Source organism: Leptinotarsa decemlineata, unplaced genomic scaffold, assembly GCF_025532065.1.
Source record: "Leptinotarsa decemlineata unplaced genomic scaffold, Ldec_3_MD MMD2_tig00026282_RagTag_RagTag, whole genome shotgun sequence".
Classification (NCBI taxonomy): domain Eukaryota; kingdom Metazoa; phylum Arthropoda; class Insecta; order Coleoptera; family Chrysomelidae; genus Leptinotarsa; species Leptinotarsa decemlineata.
In genome coordinates, this window is record NW_027412668.1 from 2,134,732 (window position 1) to 2,154,067 (window position 19,336).

The following is a 19,336-nucleotide window of genomic DNA, read 5'->3' on the forward strand; positions in this document are numbered from 1 at the left end:
ATTCCTACTTTGTTGTGAAAGAAGAATTTTCTAAAAATACCAACCACCACACTGCAGTTCTAAAAATAGAGTCAAACTTGTTTTCATCAGTTACGTTGGTGAAATATTTATGTTTCATTTGAGAATGATATACCTACAAGTGTTTACTATTTTCAACACTTATTGTGACACAAGAAAGGTCAATTCAGTTTGAACTGAGATAACTTCCAGGTTCATATTATCATAGAATGTTATTAGTAGTTTATTTTGCGTACATTTGTAGTAATATATTCATTACAATAAACATTCAAAGCTTTTACCAAAACTCTTTTTCTTCAGCATCTTTTGCGTTTGTTCCTGTTTCTTGTATTTAATAATAATAATCTTTATTGGTTCCACATTGGTTCCATATTTCGTTTGCAATATTTTTATTTCTCTGGCAATTCTGGATTTTCTAGTTTTCTCTTATTCAAATGTCGAATCACATGTGATTGTATATGTATGTAGTATGTGGATGTTACAAATTACTTATTCCAAATTTTTGGGATAAACATTTTTTGTGTTTTTTTCTGCTCTTTTATACTAGAAGGAAGGAAGGAAGAATATATTAAATGCTTTTAGAAGAGATATAAGTATTGCAGTAATTATTGGGTTATTTGTATTAATTATACAGGGTGTCCCGGTTCTTGACGATAAACCTTGAGGTGGTGATAGCTGAGGTCATGACTAGCTCATAACAGGAAAAAAGTTTAGGTAAAAGTGTTTTCGTTTTCGAGATATCGGAAATTTTCTTTTTTTCGAAAACCGGCGACTCGGTTTAGTATTTTCAATGTTACGTCATAAAAACATGACTTATCCACAGCAAAAAAAACTATTTTGTATAGCTAAATAATATCCGCACACGACAGTAATACCAAAAGCTTGCGATCATTGGGAATAACTGGAAAAAAATAAAATAAAATAAATTTTGAAATGAAACAAATTTTTTGGTCAACTTTGACCTATCACAGTTAAAAAAAATGTACTGTGCTTGGCTGAAAAGTATTTCAGAAAGTTGGCGCATTTAATGGAGATTCCAAAACGGTGTAATAATTAACTTTCTATCAGACCTCCAAGAAAATATTGAAGCTAGAAGAAAAAAAGTATTAAGAATCCAAGAATAAACGGCAATATCAATCATCACAAAACATTAGCACTGGGTAAAAAACATCCAGGGACACCCTGTATGTATGAATATTACAAAATTGTGGAATAAACTTGCGAAATTTCTCAATTTCTGGGTTATTTATATGAATTATGTGAGAAAGTCATTTGAAAATAACCATTTATTGTTAGGCATTTTCTTGGATTTATCTAAAGCCTATGATTGTCTCAATCATAAATATCTACTTGAAAAACTCGAAAGGTATGGAATTCGTGGAAGTGCATCAGATTGGTTCACATCATACCTAACAAATATGCAACAAATAGTAAAAATATCAATTGTTGGAAAGATAGTTAAATCTAACGTAAAAACAAATAACACTGGGGTTCCTCAAGGCAGTGTAACAAGTCCAATTTTATTTGTACTCTTTATGAATTACATCTCGAAAATATTGCAGCATCCTGTAAATATATCCTGCAGCATTACTAAATATGCGGATGACACAAACTTATTAGTTACTACTCCCAACTTATTTGATTTAACTCAACAGGCAAATTATTTCTTAAGTGAAGTAAGTAATTGGTTCACAAAAATAAACTTATATTGAATGTCCAGAAAACTAACATTATTTTGTTTCGAACTCAACAACAAAAAATAGATACACCAAGTAGTGTGTCTGGTAGCGAAATGAAATTAGAAAATAATTCAAAATTTTTGGGAGTATTTTTAGATGAGCATTTGCAGTGGAATATCCATATAGAAAACTTGGCAAAAAAATTAAATAACTTATCTTACAGTTTAAGAGTAGTAAGTAAATATCTAAATGATTACTCATTAAAAATTATCTATATTGCAAATTTTGAAGCATCACCAAGATTTGGGATTATGTTTTGGGGATCGAACAGTCACATGACTCATTTATTTACCATTCAGAAAAGAACAATAAGATGTTTATTTAAAATGAAATATCAAGAAACCTGTAGAGAAACTTACTGTGTATGCAATTTATATATATGAATGTGTACTATATCTGTATAAACATAAAAATAATTTCACAAAGTGAAATTATTAAATTATCATAATTATCAAACACGTAATTGTAATAACATATCTTATCCAATACATAGATTAGTAGCAACTGAAAAACATCCCTCTTATGCCTCTATACGACCTTTTAATACACTACCAGAGAACATTAAAACCTTGAACAACATCAACAAATTCAAAACAAATGTTGAATCCTTCCTCATTGAAGTAGAACCATATAATGTAGAAGACTTTCTAAATTATTCTTATTAGATATTAGATTTAAGAATTATGAAAATTGACACTGTTTCATTTTTTGTTTTTCGCCGATTTGTGTAAAACACTCTTTGAAATAAAGATTATTATTATTATTATTATTAAATACAATTTCTATGTTCTAATTTCGTTACTTTGGTGAAAATTGCACAATTCTGCTCTAGTATAACATTTCCACAGCATTTGGAATTTTTCATTACTGAAAAAGTTTTGGAAACTGACTAATATTGGGATATTCGTGTAAATACTAAAATATTTCTTTTCACTGAAAATCTTGTCCAACTCTGATTTTTGCCCCGTTCGAAAGTTAAGAGTGGTGATTTCTAGGGGAAAAGCAACGCAAACTATATTGTTTTGATGTCATTTACTGAAGATAAAATGTTACTACATATTGTAAAACTGAAAAATGAAATGTCTACAGGTCCTGATGTAATTCCTTTTGTTTTAATAAATTAATTTGGTAAAGATATACTCGGCATTCTAACCCATTTATTAAACAATTCATTTGCATCGGGCATATTTCCAAACTGTCTTAAATCAGCAAAGTTAACTCCAGTGCATAAAAAAAATTAAAAAAACCAACATTATCAACTCCAGATCAGTAACTCCCCTGTTGGAATTTTTTGCGACTTAAGTAGGGCTTTCGACTGTATTCCTCATAAGGCAGTGCTACAAAAACTTTGGCTTTGTGGCATACGAGGAATTGCAGCCAAATGGTTCGAATCATATCTTTCCGATAGAAGTCAGTTCGTCCAAATTTGTTTCAAAGAAGTTGACGAATATATTAGTAAGCACTACTGAGATGCCTCGCAACTTGAGTTGCGAGGCATCTCCGTAGTGCCACAGGGTAGTGTTTTGGCCCCAATACTATTTTCTTTATTTATTTCTGACATAGTGGAATTTTACCTGAGAATAACATCACGCTGTATGCTGATGACTCATCTTCTCTTGTCTCCAAGGAATGCAGTAAAATCAATGGACAAGCTTGTAACCATCTTCTTGTAAAACTAGGTGTATGGTTTTCAGCGAACCAACTACATTTCAATATAGAAAAAACTGAGTATCTAATCTTTCACGTGTTAGGAATCACACGTTAAAAGGTAAGACCTCGTTAGTCCTTAGCTCGCACAAGTTCCTCAAGTTTTGAGAGTTGTCGTTCGTATGGGGGCGACAGCTGATTAACGGAAAAACAGATTTTTTAAACAGACAAAGAATAATAAACAAACCACTCCCAATCAAACAGAATGATTTAATTATTGTCAGAAAATCAACAACAAAGTTTTTGGGAATAACCATGGAGGACGATCTCAGCTGGAATGAGCATATTACAGCAACTATAAATGAATTAAATACAAAAATATATCAAATTCTATGTATGCGGAATGTGGTTTATATCGGCTGTTTGAGAAATTTATACTTTGCTGAAATCCAGTGGGGAGAGTCTCCAGCAATCAGAAGAAAGTAGTGAGAACTATACAAAATGTATCACCCAGGAATTCCTGCAAACCATTGTTTGCCTGTTGTCTGGCCTGTTTTTATATTGTGGAAGTTGTCTGCTACATTCAAAAATTAAAAAACACTCTTTTGAGGCATTCGGACATGCATGTCTACCAATCAGCTAATTCCACAAATCATAGGAATCTCCAAATAACATCAAATGGTGTAAGAGTTTACAATCAACTATCCACTGGCATTAAAATTCAGCCTACACACTTCAAATTTCGACACTCCTTAAAACGACAACATTGATGAATTTTTTAATGTAACTTTTCAAAGAAATAATTCATATTGCTGCTGTTTTTTGTTGTTTTGTAGTTACGTACGTAGTCTTTACTATATATACATGTACTCAAGACATTATAAGCTGACATATTCTATACCCTAATGGGTTCTTTGAATGAATAAACTGATTTGATTTGAATATTTACGTTCGCACATTGGATTTTTTTAAAAGTAGTAAAGTAAAACTCTTTTTTCCCCCATTAAAAAGTTAAATGGTGTGAACTATGTACATCCGCACTGTATAGACATATTAAATATGTCTGTGTAAAATAGTATCGTCAGGTAAATGTTGTTTTTCGATGTGTAATGGAGGTGAGTCACGAAATTAGGTTATTGAAAAACTAAAAAACCATTCAGTATAATTGGAACAAGAATAAAATCTGACAGAACATTGTAAAAATACACAACATAAATAAAAACCAAACATAAGAAAACAACTGAAGAGAACCTTTCTAAAAGTCACAGCTAAGCCTGTGACACAATATACAGGGTGTTATGAGTAGTTTGGGTTAATGACAGAGGGAAATCAGATGGATCTAAACTGAAACCAAATTATTCGTCATAAAACTAAAATAAAACATGGATTCATTCATATTCAACCAAGAGAGATCACTTTTCCTTTTTCAATTTCACCTTAGCGGGCGGAGCATTCGGATTCACACCCTTATAGAATTCCTTGAGTAGGTTCATAGCCTCCTCTGCTCTATACCCACCTTTTAATTCAGACTCGGGCCTCAGTACAGCCGCCACATCAAACACTGTTTGCCCCCCAAATCTGTCGTTTTTGCATCCGTAAACAATTTTCTTGACTTTCAGATCATAGAGAGCTGCCGCGCACATTATACAAGGCTCAACTGTTACGTAGACACTCAGTTCAGAAAAAACAACACTTGAGTCCAAGTCATGGGATTGGCAGTATTCGATAACTTGATCGATACAGTTGATTTCAGCATGGCGTGTTGCGTTCCTAGTTTCATTGACAGTATTGCGGCCCAGAGCTATAATTTTGTCTTTGTGCACGAATATGCAGCCTACAGGGACTTCCTGAGCTGCTAAGGCCTCGTTCGCAAAGACAAACGCCTTTTCCATGAAGTCACGTTCACTTTCGGACAAGGTTGCTGAATTTTGGTCGTCTGTTTCTTCACTTGCCATGGTTAAGAAAATAAGGCATGAGATTGTTGTTTACAAGGAATGCTTCTGCTTTTTCGTGCCAATTTTGATTATTGACTGCCCTGGGGCTCGGATGGGGCATGTAGGCTACCGTTATGCCGTCTACGCTGTGGGTTTTGAAAAGGTCCTTTGTCTTTTTTTCTATGTAAGTTCCGATGGCTACGATAATCTCAGGCTGTAGAACTCGTATCAGTTTCAGGTACCAATCGTCGCAGGCTGCTTCAAGGATCTTGCGAATCTTGAAAAGAAGGTTGAATTAAATATTATGACATTGCCAATTCTGACCCCACTACCCACCGGGAAACAGTACGCCTACAAGAATAATAATTTTACTTCAGTAAATGTAAAGGAATTTTGCATATACACCAACATTCTAAATATGTTGGGAAAAGCGGGACATACTGTATAAATAAATTTACCTTCATGTCTTTGATTTCAGCTGGAGTAACATTACACCCGTTGACTTTCATAAGAGCCAGAGGACAAAAGTTGCACACAAACGAGTATTTGAAAAAAACCTCAGGCCTTCCGCACAAACTGGCAAAATAGCTCCAAAACCGTTCCCCACTCTGCTCTCTTCTTGTAGAGGAGAACCCTAGGATTTTCCTTTCAGGGCATTCTACTTCTGGTTTGGAGACTATGCCATCGATTTGGAGCCAGTCACGGACCCATCTGGGATCTCCAAAAGGTACTCCTGTTTGGCACATGCCAAAGGGGCCTGGATTCATGCCAATGAAGAGTATTTTCTTAGTAGTGGTGCAATATTTTGTTATGAAGTTTGTGTTTGGATGGAAGGCGTATTCCAAAGGATTGTAGATGTATTCTACTGGAGGCGTCTTCAGGCTCAATGTTCTCAGATTACGGTTCAATTCGAGCTGTAGGTCTAGAACTTTGTCTTGAACAGTTCTAACAGGTTCTTTAGGTAGGTTTGGAAAATATTTAGAAACATCGCCAGGACTACAGTTTCCCAATGATAAGTCGAGGAGATCCTGAATTTGCTCTAGTTTGGGTTTTTTGTTATTATTGTCCTCTACTTCACTGAAAATTGGGTTTCCAAGAAGTTTTCTCTTCAACATTTTTATTGGAAAATACAATTTACATTATGGAAACTCTCAAGTCGTGATTTCTATTAATTTCCGATTAAAGATAGATTTTTCTTTAAAGGGGCCGCCACACAAGTTTGTTCGGGATCGTGAGTAGTAGAGTAGTACTATTTCAATTTGTCATATTGGTAATATAACATTTTTAAATCGTTTTTAATGTAGTTTTCATAAAAAAAAAATAATAAAAAAAATTCAAAATAATTCTTATTTTACATACCTATACATAATAAGTATACAAAATCCTTATAGAATGCCGACAAAAAAAAATAAATAGAAAATACTTACAAATAATTTACAATTTTATGTTGGTGCTTCTGTCAATTCAATCACAGAACAATATGTCTATCATAAAACTGAAAGTCAGAACCAAGGAGCATCACCTTAAAGTGATCATTTGAACCTTAATCATGTAAACCAATTTTTCAAAAACTCTCGACCTACGGCATTCTTGATGAAAAAAAAAAGAGATCCAATAAATTTCAGCATTTCATTCATAGATGTGCTGAGTACAACTCAAGTGACGCAGCTTGACAGTGTCAAGTTGGATCTTCAATTTCCAATGTAGTTTACATTTGTGAATGAATCAATTCCAAGCAGGAGCTATTTTTTATGGTTTAAAAACCAAACATGTGTACGAAGTTGTGTCAATCTCATCTCTCGCGTCGAGAGTTTTTGACAAAACAAAAACGAAAAGATTAAAATCATCAGGGGTTCTATGCATTTTTGTCAGAACCATAGATATTAAGAAGAGTTCTTGAATTCATTGAAACAATTCATCTATCGAAATTAAGAAATAACATTTAAAATATAATGATAGCGTTTTCCATTGATAAAACCAGTGTGTATTTTTCAGCGCAAGCTCTTGGAGGTCGGACCACTTCAGTGCTTGGCAGGACGACGACTCGTAAAGAGAAAATGCAAATGTTATGAATGGATAATTTTTATCGTCTTTGTCGAGTAGTGATGAAAACATTAAAACAGTTGTTGAAATTCCCGTGAAAAATAAAAATGTATAAACATGAAGTAAATTGAACATAAGTCATAGGTAAAAAATTCCTCTTTCAGTATTAACAAGGTTTCAGGAAGATGAGATGAACAGCTTTAGAGATTATTGATAAAATCAGGTATAACATTCTCAATTCTAACTCATAGACGTAGACCTTCAACTTTAAAGGCCTCACACATAAATTATTTCCGTTAATTTGAATTCCCACATTATTCTTAATTTGTGCTATGACAATAAAAGCTGTTATTATTATTATCATTATTTACACTGGTAGATGCTGGGATGTGCTACTGTTTCAGAAATTGTTGCGCAAATGGGGTGGTTCTGGCATTGTCGCAAGATGGTACTGATAGTCAATAATTCATTGACTTCAATGATCAACTGATCCTTGATGAATGACGTTGGCTATGGAGGGTACATGTGAAGAGAATCATCTCTGTGTATCAGAACATGTCCGTCCAAAGCCATCAAAAATTAGGGAGACGCCACTGTAGCAAGAGTGTAAATTTCAAATAAAACGATAAAAGTTAAATAAAAAGAGCTACATAAAACGGAAGAAGAAACCCCCGCTTGAAAAAGTTTTTAAATTTCACAATAATTTATCGATTTCCAATGTTATCTCACAGTAACTTTGTTGGGCTATATTTACCAAATAGTATTCGACTACGCGAATAGTTACATTTCTATAAGCTCTACATCATTAACAACTCGAGTCAATGAAAATATTAAATATTCATATCAAACCACTTTCAATGTCAGCGCCATTTTGGCCGAATCTTGAACTATAATTTATCATTTACTTACGGACACTTTCACTTTAAGCTGAATCCCCCTTCAGATGATTCTCTTCACTACTTACCTCTTCCCTCCGTAGATGTTGCCAATACTATTTCCATAGAAACGAATAAGTGAGGTTATCGGAAAACACATCGTAAGTTGACATATCATGATTGTGTCAAATTCGAAAAATTATCTTTGGTATCCGCGTTTATTCTAGATTGGTCCGCATTGGCTTTGATATTGTTTTTATATAGTGCTTCTTCAGAATTTTGATTACCTATTTCGTTGTGTGATTATTCTGTCTTTGGTCCGTTTGGGATATAGAGTTGGAAAACCTTTGGATTTGGCAGTCAATATAGTCAATTTGGTGAAGTATACTTCTTTTACTAAAGCTGTCACATATTTATTGCATAACTTTAATAGAACAACTCGACATAAAAACACATTTTGAATTGCTGTTCGTTATCTTGTTTAAGTCAGATTTATGGGCCTAGGGTCCCTTATCCTTTCGGCTGTGTGAGTTTTTCTTGGGTTCCTGTGACGGGGCGGCAGGGGATTGCATGGTCCTCTGTCTTCTTCTTTTGGCTCTTTGCCCTGTGTGTAGAAGTCGCAGCGTACTTCTTTGGCTTTGGCTCTAGAAGTACCTGCAGCTGCCCTAAGGCCGTTGGGAGAGCTGCAGGCGTTCTTCTGACGATGAGACGGCCCTCGCATACGAGACGTCGCTCCTGATTGAGGTTCTTTTATTTTCAGGGCGATCTGGGCACCCACGGAAGCTCGCTGGGTGTTCTCCCTTGCAGTTAAAGCATCGCAAGGGCGAGTTTTTAGGTCTTTTGCATTCCTTGGTCATGTGCCGTCCGGCACATATAAGGCCGGACTGGAACTGCTTTACAGTTGCGTTGCGTGTGACCGAAATTTTGGCATCTGTAACATTGCCCTGCTCGGTTTCTCGGCTTCTGTGTTTCGGCGCTTACACTCACGTTTTGAATTTCGGTGATCTCATATATTTTGTTTTGGCACCTTTGAACTAAAACAAGCACGAACGGTATCGGTACCTTGTTAGCTTTACTCAGGCGGACTACGGAAAGGATCTCAAATCCTTTGCCCTAGAGTTCAGTCTTGATGTCGTCACACTTTATGGATTCCGGGACCCCGCGAAAAACTACTCTGAGTGGTTTTTCCCTTGTCATTGTATAGGTGTGGTAGGGTATTTTCTCTTGATCGAGGATCCGAGTAATTCTCCTATAATCATCTGTATTATTAAGGTGTACTTTAATTCCATCTGTTGTGTTCACCGCCCGCAATATGGAGATGTTTTGCGCAGCAGCAATCGTGTTAAAAGCTTTCAACTTTTCTATTGCGCGGATTATTATAGGTGGAGGCTTATCAGCTTTTTTGTGTGTTTCTGCCGGTCATTTTTCGGGGTGTCTGTTACTAGTTCTTCGTCGCCTACTTCCATTAAGCCAAGTGGCGGGACTTCTGTTTCCTCTTTATTTGCCGACTCAGTTTTCTGAGTGGGCTTTTGAATTTGATCTTCTAGTGTCACGTCCGGCTTTTGTGATAAGGCGGGTGTAGTATTATTTGATTTTGGCTTGTTTGATTTGTCGAGCCGTTTCTGGCTCTTTTTTCCTCTTTTTTTGGGGCCTTTGCCGCTTGGCTTTCTTCGCCCGACATAATACCGTCGCTGTCCAGATCGGGGTCGATAAGACGATGAATTAGAGGTTTTTTGTTTCTCAAATTCAAGTCCATTCTCTTTGCAAAGAATTTATATGCTTCCACTAGTTCGGTACTACTTATTTCATAGTATTCTATAATAGTTGATATTATAGCCAGACCTGCTTCTTTTAAACTTTCGTAAAATTGAAAATCTTTTCTATAACTTGTTCCATCTCGAAAGATAGATGCTACACTTCGAAATTAGCACACACTTTGAATTGTAAGAGACAGATATATTGCGTTTTTGCAACATATATTCGGAATGAACAAGTTCATAAAGCAATATTTAGAAAAATTTCAACAAAACTAGGAATACTCCATTATATAAAAATAAAAACTGTAGTAACTGTCCAAATCACAAACATACTCGTTCTACATTAGAGAACCCGCCCTGGTTCCTGGTTACCTTCCAGAAACTGTCTAAACTCTGCACGCCCGTCAGACTCTTCAAGAAATCCTCATCGTGTGTGATGATGAGCAGCTGGAAGTTGCTCTCCCGTTCTCTATCCGTGACGATCCTAGAGAGAGCGTCACTCAAGCTTAGAATGTTCTCCCTGTCCAAATTAGTGGTAGGTTCGTCGAGAGCTAGAATTCCGCAATGTGCGCTGAAAGTTTCGGCCAGGGCCATCCGGATCACGAGGCAAGCGAGGACTTTCTGACCGGCGCTGCATCGGCCGCGCATCTCCAACTCCACGTTGTTTTTCACCTGAAATTTGTACATGATTCATTTCATTGCGTCAGACCTGTTTCCGATCCGCAAGCGAATTTTCAAAGTTTGAGTGGCCTCATATCCATCAAGTTTCGACTTCAGACTCGAGGTCAGCTGATAAACGCATCAAAAATTTTACAAAAACTCGCGCGAGCCCGAAATTTTATAGAATTGAGCTTGTAGTAAGTGATAGAATTACCTGAACAACTTTGTAGTTGTACGTTCTCCTCTTACCGGCTCCCCCGGTCATGTTCTCGTCAGTCTTGATCTCGATGTAGTCGATGTCGTTGCCCCTGTAAATGCTCCTCCAGAGCTCGCGAATCGTTCGGTTGATGTGCACCATGCGCTCCTCGTGAAACTTCAAAACCGACTTTTCCAACACCACGGCGAACTTGTGCAGATCCTCAATTCCCAACTTGTTAACTACCACTTCGTAGTATTTCTTCTTGTAGTTGTTGTACGCGTTTTTGATTTCCGGCTTGGCGAGCTCCTTCTCCAGTTCTCTGACCTGCTGTTCGATCTCCTCTTGCTGCCCCTTCATGGAGCTGATCTCCCTCCGCTTCTTCTCGATGTCCTCTGTTTTCCTCTTCTTCTCCTCATAGACTTGCCGGTAGTTGTAACCGCCTATGTTCACTTTCAGGTCTTCAATCACCGAGACAAGTGCAGATTCCAGCTTCTGCTTCTCGCGCAACGTGACATTATCTTTCAGAGCCCTGAACTGGCTCTCCTTCTTGGCCAGGGCTTCTTTCCTGCTTGACACATCTTCCATAACTTTATTCTTCTCCTGCTCTAACTTTTCTTCGTCAATCTTGAGCTTGGCGAGCTCTTCCACAGCAACATCCAACTTATTATCGTTATCATTAGCTTCGTAACGGTTTAAACTATCCAGGAGTTTCTGGATGTATCCGTAAGTTTTTTCGTTCTCAACGATCTTACCCCGCTCTTCCTCTTTTACCTTCCGGTTCTTCTCTACGAGTTCCTGCCGATCTTCAATAGCGCTCTTCAATTGCCGTTCCTGAATCTGCGACTGACCTTTCAGCTCTTCCACTTCCGACCTCAGAAGGGAGAGTTTCTCGTTATTCTCGGTGTTCTGTAGTTCCAGAAGTGGTTTTTCCTGTACTAATTTTTTGTATGTTGATCTGTTTCTGCGTCTCCGCTTGCATGTCCCTGTTCAAGTTTTGACACCTGTCACGGTGTTGTTCGAGCATTTTTTTGGCAGATTCGTGGCGGTTTTTGATGTTGCTTAGTTGTGCTTTCATGATATCGATTTCAGCTTCGGTTTCTTGGCGGGAACGATTGGATGGTACCTGTCATAGAAAAGAATAATAGAGGTTGTCGACGTGGGTAATATTACAGGCTAGTCAATCATAAGGAGATGGTGTTTTACCTATTGATTTAAAAATTTATCAAAAATTGTAAAGAATAACGGGAAGGATCAAAGTAAGTGGATCTATTCGACTCTCCACTATAATTCGCGACGGTAGTTTGGTAAGTGATCTTTCAGGTTAGCTGGTAAGAGTGAGACTCTGGTAGTGATCTGATCAACGGTTAGAGTGTGACTATTTTTATCAGGTAGCTGCGCAATACGCATGTGTAGCTTGGAAAGAACGTCTCCTTTGATGCATACCTTCCATGACGGATACTTCACTAGAAACAGCGGAAGCAGCTTTCATGTTCTTCTGGATGTCATCCTATCCAGGCTAGAATGTGCAGCTCTGCAATCATTCCTGTGGACCAGTTTCTGGAATAGCCCCTACGACAGCCATAATGCTATAATGAAGAGATAGCCTTGAGTTCATTGGTCGGTACTGAGGTTGTCGGGTTCATCGCTTGGGCATAAGTGTCTGCTGAACTGCTCAGGGGGTGTTCGTTTACTCTCCTGCTGCAGAGTCTGATTCTGCTGCTAAAGAATCCATTTGAAAGAATTTTAAATCCACAAGAGACACTGGAACCACTGTTTCAAAAATTTTAAAGTGGCCCGAGTCGAATGGCACACTGCCTAGAAGATTTAAGAACATATCCAGACATTCTTTTGCAAGTTCCTATTTTGAAGTAAAAACAGATTTCCAATATCTCTACGAATGAAATTGGCTTCTCCAATTTTTGTTTTTCCTTATACCCTCGAAACCAAAAGAAACTGAGTTGATTTTTCGGTATAATTATATAGTATGGTAGTTTGAAAAGAACATTTTTGCTCCAATTTAAAATTATCCCTTATCGTTTACGAGATACCAATGCAGAGACTCGAGTTTTGAGAACTGTATATCCCGGCGCCCAACGTGAGGCACAAGATTGATTAAATGTTGATATAATTTCTATGTTAGCCTCAATGAGACAACTTACTCATCAATAAAAGTTGCAGTAAAATGTATTTGGTCAATTTTCAACAAAAACTGAAAACTTACCTTGACTATTGTCTGCTCCAGCTCCTCTATGAGAGCATTAGCTTGAACGATATCCGACATATACTGATCTAAAAGAGCGGCGTCCGTGATAATCTCTTTACTAGCTTCTAGAAGCTCCTGCGGATTGACTAGGCTGACTTTTTCAGCAGCCAACTCCATCGACTTTTCCTCAAAAATTTCGTTCAATCTGACGATTTCCTTTTGCATTACCGGAATATTGACGTTCTTCAGGGATTCTATGTCTTTGTTGATCGGCTGGAGCTGCTGCAATTTGTTGTAAAACTCTTCCGTTATCTTCAGCTCGTTCTCCGTTTCTTTTAGCCGATTCGGAAAGCTGTTGACCTTGCTTCTCAGTTGACTTATTACATTGCTGACGGCGGACTGTTTGTTAGCGAAGTCAGTCTGACATATCGGACAGCAAGGCGACTCTTTCTGGAACTTCGCTATGAACGCTTCGTACATTATCTTACCTGAACTGTACTCTCCTTTGTTCCTCTGCAGCTTCTCTCGCTTGGAGTGCGTTTCTTTCAATACCTCGCCGAATGGCTTCCCTTTGCACACATCTGAGACCTTTTTCATTTTTAGAGCGAGATCGTTTTGGTCGTTCCCAGTTTCTTCTTTTGATGGTTTATCGTCGTTTCTATTTGGGCGAGGTCTTTCTCTAGCCGATTAATTTTAAAAGTCATTGCCTTGAATTTGTTCTCTTCTCGTGTCTGGATCTCCTGGACCAACCGTTTGAAGTTTCTCTCCGGGATATCTTCTCCGAAAAGCTTTTGCAGATTGTGAGAATGTTTGCTTTTGATGCTGGTCATCTCGCCTTGTTTCTTTATTACCAAAGACTTTTCGCTGTCTAGCTTCTGCTCTGTCGCGAAATTCTGCTGCAGGATTCTGTACTCCCTGTCCAGCTTATCCAGCAACTGCTCCTTACTTTCCACTTCCTCTTTCAACTGATCAATTTCTTGTAATTTCTCAGATTCGTTGAAGGAGTTCTTCAATTTCGCAAGAGTGGCTTGTAGCTTCTCGATCTTGTCCTCAACTATGCGCAACTGGGAATCAGAAGTATCGAGTTCTTCCAGTTTGTTCCTGATCTGCTTAAGCTTGGCCTGACACTCTTGGATCAAGTTGTTCTTGGACGATATTATCTGTTTGGTTCCTGCAGCTTTTTCACGGATTTCATCGATTCGGTTTTGGAACTCCTTCTCTTGGATGTCCTTTTCTTTGGCGAGTTTCTGGTAGGTTTGATTGCAATTCTCTAGAGCGTTCTGTAGACTTCTGGAGACGCCGAGCCTGTCGTTAATATCGTCGAATTCCTCTAGCTCCAAACTCAACCTCAGTCTTTCGGTCAACTCTTTGTTCTCCTCCAACTTGTTTCTGTACTGTTTTTGCTCTTCCTTCAGTTGACCAATGCGAATTTGCTTCTTTTGAATACAAACGCTTATTTCTGCGGCTTTTTTTGTTATATCAATCTTTTTCCGTTCTAGCTCTCTTATGATGTTCTCTTCACTAGTTTGCTCAGCCTGAAAAGAAGTCATTCTGTTTTGCAGTTCCACATCGGATCCCTCGAAAATGTAAGTGATGTGTTTCTTTATGGTAGATTGTTGTTCGATAAGACCTTGAAATCGAAAAATAGGCATTATTACCGAAAAATCCGATTTTCATTATTGAATTTCAGCAATTTTTCATCATGCTGAATACTTGCAAAGTAGTTCAACACTCCCTACCTTTCCTCTCGGCCTCCTTCTTGGTCAGTTCCGACTGCAACTCCCCCAGAGACTCCTCCAGTTCCAAAATCTCCCTCAACCTCTTCTCCAGCGGTTGCAACTCGTCCTTCTTCTGCCGGATCTTCTCTTTGACCTCTTCCAGCTTGTCCTTCTTCTCGTTGAACTTGGCCAATTTCGAGGCCGCTTCGTCCTTGACGCGCTGCGAGTTCACCAGGTGACTCTCGAGGACCCTCAGGTCGGTCTGCTTCTCCTTGATGACCTTCCGCATGTTGTCGACCGTCTTGTTGTACTTGACCGCGTCGAAGATCTCGTCGAATTTTTCCTTCAACTTCTGCGGGATGTCAAGGGGCCACGCCGAGTTCTCCTGGTGGCAGAAGAGAACGTTGTTCAGGATGGACTTGGAGACGTTGAGGCGGTGGCGCAGTAGGAGTCGATATCCATGCAGCGTCCAGAGATGTCCTGCACGTTGTCGGGGTCGTTTTTGTCGCGTCTGCGCACGGAGAAGTTTAGTTTTTTGAAGGTCAATCCGCCGCCCGTTTTCGCGGTCACCATTATCACCCGACTCACCGTGATCATGTTGCCTTCGGCGTCTAGGAACTTGATTTTTATGGATCCTGCAGGAATAATAATGAAATATAGGGTCTTTCATTGAATAAAACAAAGTATGTGTGAAATATGATCGATTTTTTTTATTCGTTTGAAAGACATATTGCTGCCATTGTGATGCTCCTTGGTTGTTAGAGCTCAAGGATGTTCGTCATATTCTTCTGGACGTAATTTCGTACGTCCATATATTGCCTGCCTCCTGTGATTCAGTACCTCACATTCGCATAAGATGTGTAGGTTTCTATCCCTTCGTTGCATAATCTGCAGCTGAGGTCTCCGTTGTACAGCCGCATTAAGGTGTCCTCTAAGCGAACAATGACCGGTTAGTAACCCTGTAATTATTCTGAGCCGATCCCTACTATATTGAAGTAGTTCTTCGGTTTTTTTCTCGGACGGCTCCCTACTGTGTTTGTTGCCAGGTACTTTTGTCCAGTACTCTGTGTGCTTCTTATTGGTCCATGTCCTAATCTGGTTTCGTATCAATGATTTCGGCACCACCAGAACTGGTTCAGGACCTATATATGAAGTTGATGATCCGCGTCTAGCGCATCCATCAGCTTTATCATTACCTGCGATTCTTGAATGCCCTGGCACCCAGTACAAAGTTAATTTGTTCCTGTTTGCAAGTTTCTTTGAGGTCTCAATTTAATATACCTTGAACACTGCAAGATAGCATACAATTCCGCCTGAAAGACGGATGTGTATAGTCCTAGCCTCGGTATATTCCAGCTCCCGTTCCATGTTTGGTCATCGATCCATCTGTATGCCAGGTGTTTTTTCCAAACATGTTTTCGGGATGACTAATGGTCTTCCACTCTTTAAGGCTTATCACCACAACCCTTACAACCTTATGGTTGTGGTTTAGCAGGTCTTCCGTGAATTTGAGCGATGGTTTCTTCATGAACTCCTTCGCCTGCCGCTTATTCCGCCAATCTATCGATTCGTCTTGCATCCATGAGTTTATGGATGTCTTTATACATGTTTTCGCTACCCCGTAGAAGAGTTCTGGACCAATCATAGCCTCGGATGCGCCTTCACGGGTTAGAACATCGGCCTTCGCATTGCCCTTGTGACCCTCATGTCCGGGTACCCAAGCTAGAGTGACCCTATTTTGGGTACTTAGCTCCTTAGCTCCTCTCACCGGTCGTGAGAATATTTGAAATGAGCTGAGTGCTATAATTGCCGCCTGTCTGTCGGAGAAAATGGTAATGGTTTTATTTATGACCTTCTGCCTGTTTATTTCCCCTATAAAGGGTTCGATGGCCGCTACTTCTACCGGGAACACGGTTGCATCATGTCCGAGACTGAGTGCGATTCTTGTCTTTGCTCTGCCTCCGTATAAACCGGCTCCCACTCCTTCTTGGGTCTTTGAGCCATCTGTATACCAAGTTTCTCTTACCGTGTGGCCGTTTGGCCAGTCCTCTCTACTTGGTATGATGATTTTGAAACCTTTTTGAAAGTTGTACTGCGGAACTGTTTATCCACGGGCATTCCTAGTATTTGATCTGCCTTCAGTTTATTGTACAGTTTCAAATATTCTGCACCTTGTGATTGGCAGATTGGGGTTTGTCCCTGCATTAGCCTGTTGTGTACCCAGAGTCGAGCTTCTCTTTGTATGTAGATGTGCAATGGTGGACGACCGAGGACCTCAAGTGCTGTAGTTGGGGTCGTCCTCATGGCACCCGTGACACATATTTGGCTTTGAGAACCGCTATGGTTTGTGACTTAATCGCATACACACATGAAGATGTCTAACAGGTTCAAATAGCACGATCTCGGTGGCGAGTTCACGTCACCGTCCTGTGCCGTCCTGTTGAAACCACATGTCGTTGGTGTTCAGATCATTCATTTCAGTTCGAAAGAATTTGGTAATCATCGACCTATAGTGCTCGCCGTTGACAGTGATGGCCTGGTCAACGCCGTTCTCAAAGAAATATGGATCGAGATGGAAGAGATGAAACAGTTTGTTGCAACAAATTTTTCTAGCACACATTGTAAAAACCTAAAAAAGTGACCCTTAATAGTTGTATCCCACACCTTTCGTAGTTGTCTTGCTGGACATTTGGGGATCATTCAAGAAGCCTTGGCCATTGCTGGAACCGCTCGGCAGTTCACTGGTCAGAGCGAATCTGATGCATTCTATGATGGTGGTTTTTCCACAGCCGTTTTGACCAAGGAACAGAGTGACTGGTTTGTCGAATTTGATTGTTTGCTTGTCGTCAGGGCTGAAGCTCCTCACTCCACATATTTCCAAACTGTGAAGTAGCGCCATGTCATTCTGCGAAAAAATAAGAAAGGCTATGTTAAATGATATGACCCAAACTTTCTTTGAATGGGGAATGTTCCTCAATTTGGGTTTATAAATGCGAGTTTGAACAAAATAAAGTTGAGTTCAATTCATGAGTTTTTCAAATTCACTTCGAAAAGTATTCAAATTGATGTTTCAAATGTTGGGTTTTAATTTTTAAAGGGATTTGTTTCTAATTCACATATTGGCAACAGCGCCTATATCAAGTTGAAATAATTTATACGTACCTAGATATTCTACTTTAAAAAAGGAAAATTACCTTTATGAATCAACAATTAAGGCAAAATATAAATTATAGTTCAATACCACCTCCACAAGCCACATAAACAACAGTTGTTTTGTTATTTATTTATATCGGAACATAAGTAAACAGAACTGCACGCCTCTGAAATATGTCATATTTGTTTGTCCCATACAGGTAACAGATTCATTGTCCTTTATTAGCTATAACCGATGTTGCTAAATGGTGAAATAGAAACGAATCCCTTTAAATGTTGAATGCATTATTTCATTCCTCGTTTTTAAGTATTTAAATAACTACTTGATTTTTGTCAGGAGGAACATTCCCCATTCTGTGGAAGTGTCTCGCATGATCATTAGGAATCGCACGTTAAAAGGTAAGACCGCGTGAATCCGCCTCAGAAGTTTCGATTTTTGAAGGTTCGTCAAGATTTAAACAGGTGTTGAAGTTAATGTTTTGTTATTTGATCCAATTCACTTATTTACCGGGTGTCCGAAACATCTCAGAACGAGGCAAATATTTCGGAAGTTGGTGAAGATGAAAAAACGAAATTTTGGAATTTCATAATTGTATAAAATCTACCTCGTCACGCATTTACAACTTCTTCATCCTGCAGAAACGGCGGCAGGAGGCTGCACCCCAAAATCTTAAATGAAACCCTATATCGAAATGCCTTGAGAAAACATTTCCTGCACAAACTAGAGGTGTCTACGGTACGGAATATCCATTGCCATTTGGTGCATGGCAAGAAGCACGCTTGCGTAGGCGGCACGCGAACGATAAGGTACTCCAATTCGGAACTTTTCGTTGATAAACGTGTTGACTTATTGTATTGATTGCAGTGTATCTATCTTTCATCACACCTTGCAGCAGTGTGTACAGCGAAAGACTTTCTTCTGAAGCTAGCCTGATTTACGAAGACAGGCGAAACCGCTTGCTATCTCTTAACGCAGAAAATCAGTATTCATTTAACATAATTTGCCCTGAGTGCAGTATGATACTAATTCATTTTCTATATTGTAGAATTATTGTGTGATTACTTATTGTATTTCTTAATTGATCGGAGCTACTCACGAATCAAAGACGCCCCAAGCACCTTAATTAATATGCCAAAACCTCGGGAAACGAACTCAAAATTCCGAAAACAAGCCAAGATCAAACATCCGTTTCTCAAACACTTAAGCTGTTTAAAGGTTAAACTGATGTCCTGACATCTCGCCCTCCAGCGCCCTCTTACGGCCTCGCCGATGGTGGCGAGTTCGACTCAAATTAACCTAGTACACATGTTGATAGATGGTGCAAGAATCGAAATGTGTCGCGCTTATTTTCTTCAGATCATTAGTTTGTGGACAATTATGTGAAAAGTC

The 19,336-nt window shown here is 38.8% G+C and overlaps 2 protein-coding genes across 4 annotated transcripts in view; both read right to left on the bottom strand.

The window, feature by feature from the left end:
* Positions 1-4,549: 4,549 nt before the first annotated feature.
* Positions 4,550-6,880, bottom strand: LOC111518123 (tRNA-specific adenosine deaminase 2). Of its 3 annotated transcripts, none has more exons than XM_074179597.1 (2): positions 6,766-6,880; positions 4,550-5,615 (listed from the first exon to the last, which is right to left on the bottom strand). In XM_074179597.1, exon 2 carries the CDS (start codon positions 5,357-5,359, stop codon positions 4,817-4,819), a length of 543 nt encoding a protein of 180 aa, XP_074035698.1. In that variant the 5' UTR covers positions 5,360-5,615; positions 6,766-6,880; the 3' UTR covers positions 4,550-4,816. The 3 variants fall into 3 exon arrangements, with proteins under 3 accessions (XP_074035698.1, XP_023030238.2, XP_023030236.2); XM_023174470.2 differs by having other exon boundaries at positions 6,698-6,831; XM_023174468.2 differs by lacking the exon at positions 6,766-6,880 and adding an exon at positions 5,797-6,653 and having other exon boundaries at positions 5,209-5,615.
* A 3,311-nt stretch (positions 6,881-10,191) lies between these two features.
* Positions 10,192-19,336, bottom strand: part of rad50 (DNA repair protein rad50) — a 28,875-nt gene continuing 19,730 nt past the window's right edge. Inside the window, 8 exon segments of the mRNA XM_023174466.2 lie at positions 10,192-10,685; positions 10,888-11,823; positions 11,825-11,995; positions 13,094-13,695; positions 13,698-14,705; positions 14,815-15,228; positions 15,231-15,428; positions 17,458-17,698. Coding sequence (XP_023030234.2) covers positions 10,335-10,685; positions 10,888-11,823; positions 11,825-11,995; positions 13,094-13,695; positions 13,698-14,705; positions 14,815-15,228; positions 15,231-15,428; positions 17,458-17,692 — 3,915 coding nt within the window. The 5' untranslated portion in view covers positions 17,693-17,698 and the 3' untranslated portion in view covers positions 10,192-10,334.